This window comes from Nicotiana tabacum, chromosome 10 (assembly GCF_000715075.1).
Source record: "Nicotiana tabacum cultivar K326 chromosome 10, ASM71507v2, whole genome shotgun sequence".
NCBI lineage: Eukaryota > Viridiplantae > Streptophyta > Magnoliopsida > Solanales > Solanaceae > Nicotiana > Nicotiana tabacum.
The window spans coordinates 127,531,294-127,535,049 of NC_134089.1; the positions used below are offsets into that span (position 1 = coordinate 127,531,294).

Here is a 3,756-nt window from a genome sequence, read left to right on the forward strand (position 1 = left end):
TCCCTACTCAAATTAAATCCACGATAACCCTTTTTCTTATCCAGCTAAGAGAACCTTTGGACTAAGCAATTGCAGGACAAACAGTCATACAACTACGACATAAGGACACGTTAGCATCTAGCTGCTGACTCATGCAGTTCCACATTCTCACCACGTTGCATGAGAAATTGCTCACCTATAGCCAACATCAAACCACCTGTCAATTCTCATGAAGTACTTATCCCAATCCTGACCATGTTCATACGCTGAATTCTCTAACCTTTCTTTCTTATAAAGGCATCGTTTCTGAAGTCAAGTCTCATACTCTCAGTCGGATACTTCAAACTCTTTACAAACCAAAGGCAAACAGAAACCAACTAAAGTACTCGTGTTCTGTTAGCACAATGGCTTCACAGCAAGAGAGAAGAGAGAACGTTACTGATGAAGGGGAAATCAACCTTGAGAAAAATAAAGTTCCCCAAATTGCTAGCCATTTTGAGTCACTAGCTGAGAAAGTTCAAGGTGTAGCCGATGTCCATCCTGCTGGTCCTGGTGCTATTCATGTCAAGAGCACTGTTACTGATCAAGGCGCACATGAAAAGAAATCTCATGGTCATGAGCAAGAGTCTCAACAAATGCAGCAAGCTCAGAGGAAAAAAGAGGGTGATATACAAAGGGAGAAGCTGCCGTCTACTGATCAAGCTAAGAGTTCTGAGATTGTTAATGAGGGGAGAAAGCAACAAGGATTTGAAGAGAGACCAGGTGGCGTCAAATTTGAAGTTCATGGCCAAGAACAAAAGGGTTCAGACACAAGCAGAGAAACCCAAATGCAAAAGCAGGAAGGTGAATCTCGTGGCCAAGGCATAAGTTCGATGCAACAAAGCAGAGGAGTTGCTACAGGTTAGAGCGTGATCAGTTGAATACTCTTACTGAATACTCTTATTATTATAGGAAAATTATAGGGTGATCAGTCGAATCCTCTGAAATAGAAAAAATTCTAGTACTAAATAGTGTGTGTACATAAGTCAAATAAAATTACTTATATTGTGTTTATGTAATTGAAATAAAACTATACTGTACTGTGTATATAAGTAACACCGTATATAAGTCAAATAGAGGGTGATAACTTAGAAGTTAGGACACTCTTTCCTCGAAGAATATAGCTATTATTACGGTGAATTATTACTCCCTTGGTTCCGAAAATATTGGCACTATTTTTACGTTTCAAAAAGATTGGCACAAAGTTTAACATTTTTATATTTTCTTAATGGAAAGTTTCTATCGCTATTATATTTCTTTGAAGTTTTTATAGCCACAATGACTTGTTTAAGGCTACATACTTTAAAAAATTTATAGTATATAAATGTTATGGCATATTTAAAACTATAAATCATCTTTTCTTTAATTAGAGGAACTTAAATGAAATAACTTAAACTTTGGCACAAATTAAGAAACTTAAACTTTGTGCCAATTTAAATACTTTGGATGCACAAATGTTAAACATTTTTAACACCGTTAACGATACATCGCCACTTGCAGGTGGCCAACAAGAGACAGAAACACAAGCAAGGGGCAAAGGTGAAAGCAGAGCAGGGGAAGTAACTCATGGTACTACTGAAGAGACAAAAGGTCCATCCTTGGAAGAAATATCTCAATACAGGGGCACAGCACAGCAGAATTCCATGGAAGCAATAAGGGCAGCTGAAGAGCGCTACGAAAAGGCCAAGGAAAAGGGTGCCTCCTCATTGCAAAATGTTAAAGAATCGGCTAGTCATGGACTTGGCGCAGCAGGTACATATGCAACAGAAAAAGGTGCACAAGCTAAAGACACTGTTACTCAAGGTGTTCAAAAGGGAACTCAGTATGTTGCTGAAAAAGCTGGAGCTGCTAAAGACACTGCCCTTGAGAAAGGCCAACAAGCTTACGCTGCAACTAAAGATACCCTTTCAACTGCTGGACAAACTGCAGTACAATCAGCACAACAAGCTAAAGATTATGTTGCCCAAAAAGCAGGAGAGACTAAAGAATATGTTGTCTCAAAAACAGAGGAGGCTAAGGAAATAGAAGCTCCTTTCCCAGAGAGTGTTCAAGAAAAGAGCAAGAGTGCAACAAGCTATGCAGGAGAAAAAGCAGCTAAAGTTAAAGATGTAACAGTGGAAACAGGGAAATGTGCAGTAGGATATGCAGGGAAAGTAGCTGAAACAGTGAAGGAAAAAGCAGTAGTGGCTGGTTGGGGAGCTGCACATTTTACAGCAGAGAAAGCTGCTGATGCTACTAAAGCTGTTGCTGGTGTTGCTTCTACTGTTGCGGGGTATGCGGGAGATAAAGCGGTGGCGGCGAAGGATGTGGTTGCTGATGCTGGGAAGAAAACAGTTGGATATGCGGAGGATAAGTTGGTTGCAGCAAAGGATTATGTAGTTTCAGCTGAAGAAAGTGCAGCAGAGTATGCAGCTAGGAAAAAGGCAGAAGCAGAGAGAGAATTAGAAGCTAAGAGATCACACGACACCAAGGTAAACAAACGGTAATTGGTTTTCCTTAAAACAGTAGGTAGTGTCGAGTTAATGGTACATTTTGCTTATGATTTTTATGCTGCCATATATGAATCCTGACATATTTGACAGGAAGAAACAAAGGTGGAGGAAAAAGAAAGCGGACTCAAAACAATGGAGAAAGTCAAAGAGTCCATTCAAGAAGAATCAGGAGAAGGAGAGAAAGGCAAGCAGTTGGAGGAGGGAGCAGCAGTGGTATTGCAAGCCATTGGCGAAACTATAGTTGAGATTGGGAAAACAACTACTGATCTTGTTGCTGGCCGCACCAAGGGGGAGGAATCAGTGGGAACTGAGAAAAGTCAATCACAATAAAATAGCTTGAGATGGACATTTTAGGATTTCACTTGGTTTGGATTTAGCTCTAGATTTTGAAGTTCGTTTTGGTTCTGTTGAAGGGTGGATGTTAGATTGTCAAATAATTAGCGTAAATGATAGTGTATGTTTTTGTCGATAATAATATGATAAAACCTTATTTGGTGTGACACATAGCCACTTATTCCTGTGCTTTCCTTTAGGTTTCAACTTTATAATTGATCAATGGATGAAAGATTCACGTACACGTACAAATTTCAAAACTCGAAATACAAATCCGCAGGGCTGATATTAAGGAACCGTTTGGTCATATATTTTGCCAAATAAAATTCATAAATCTCAAATTTTAAAATCAGTTCAATAGTTGATTTTGGACAACAATATTTACAAACATTAATAATATATATGTTTTTAAAATAAATTTGGAAAATAATTTTAAAAACTGATGTCCAAATATATTTTCTATCTTCAAATAAAACTTCACCCAAATTAGATTTTTTAAAATAAATTTAAGAATCTATGACCAAACGCTAGCTAAAAGTATAGCCAAAGGTTAACAAACCAGAACCTAAATGTTATTCTTTTGGACTCAAATTTTTAAGTGTAAAAAATGAGTTATATATATATAACGAGGATTTACACCGCTCTATATTTTAACGGTATTTTGGTCGTTACAGTATAACGTGATGTAAAATCACGTTATACATGTATAACGCATGAATAAATAGCGCTATGCTAATCTGATTTGACAGATTATATATATAGTATATTAAAATACCGCGCTATACCTGTATGTGGGCCCACCAATAAGTTTTCTGCGGTTAATAGACATAACAATAATTCAAATAGGTATAACGCTCTTTTAAATGGGTACATCAAAAAATTCAGTCCCTCGAGCTAGGCATTACCTTATTTA

The 3,756-nt window shown here is 37.5% G+C and overlaps 1 protein-coding gene across 2 annotated transcripts; it reads left to right on the forward strand.

The window, feature by feature from the left end:
- Positions 1-256: 256 nt before the first annotated feature.
- On the forward strand, positions 257-3,010 carry LOC107800090 (uncharacterized). 2 transcript variants are annotated; one of them, XM_016623234.2, is made up of 3 exons: positions 257-879; positions 1,519-2,500; positions 2,601-3,010. In XM_016623234.2, the coding sequence occupies exons 1-3, from the start codon at positions 384-386 to the stop codon at positions 2,749-2,751; spliced, it is 1,629 nt and encodes a 542-aa protein (XP_016478720.1). In that variant the 5' UTR covers positions 257-383; the 3' UTR covers positions 2,752-3,010. The 2 variants fall into 2 exon arrangements, with proteins under 2 accessions (XP_016478720.1, XP_016478719.1); XM_016623233.2 differs by having other exon boundaries at positions 261-879; positions 1,519-2,489.
- The last annotated feature ends 746 nt before the right edge of the window (positions 3,011-3,756 follow it).

Excerpts from the sequence above, each read along its gene's own strand:
- LOC107800090 (XM_016623233.2), top strand. The coding sequence starts at position 384 with ATGGCTTCACAGCAAGAGAGAAGAGAGAACGTTACTGATGAAGGGGAA. Across the intron at positions 880-1,518 it reads AAGCAGAGGAGTTGCTACAG|GTGGCCAACAAGAGACAGAA; the intron begins GTTAGAGCGTGA and ends CGCCACTTGCAG. Across the intron at positions 2,490-2,600 it reads AGAGATCACACGACACCAAG|GAAGAAACAAAGGTGGAGGA; the intron begins GTAAACAAACGG and ends CATATTTGACAG.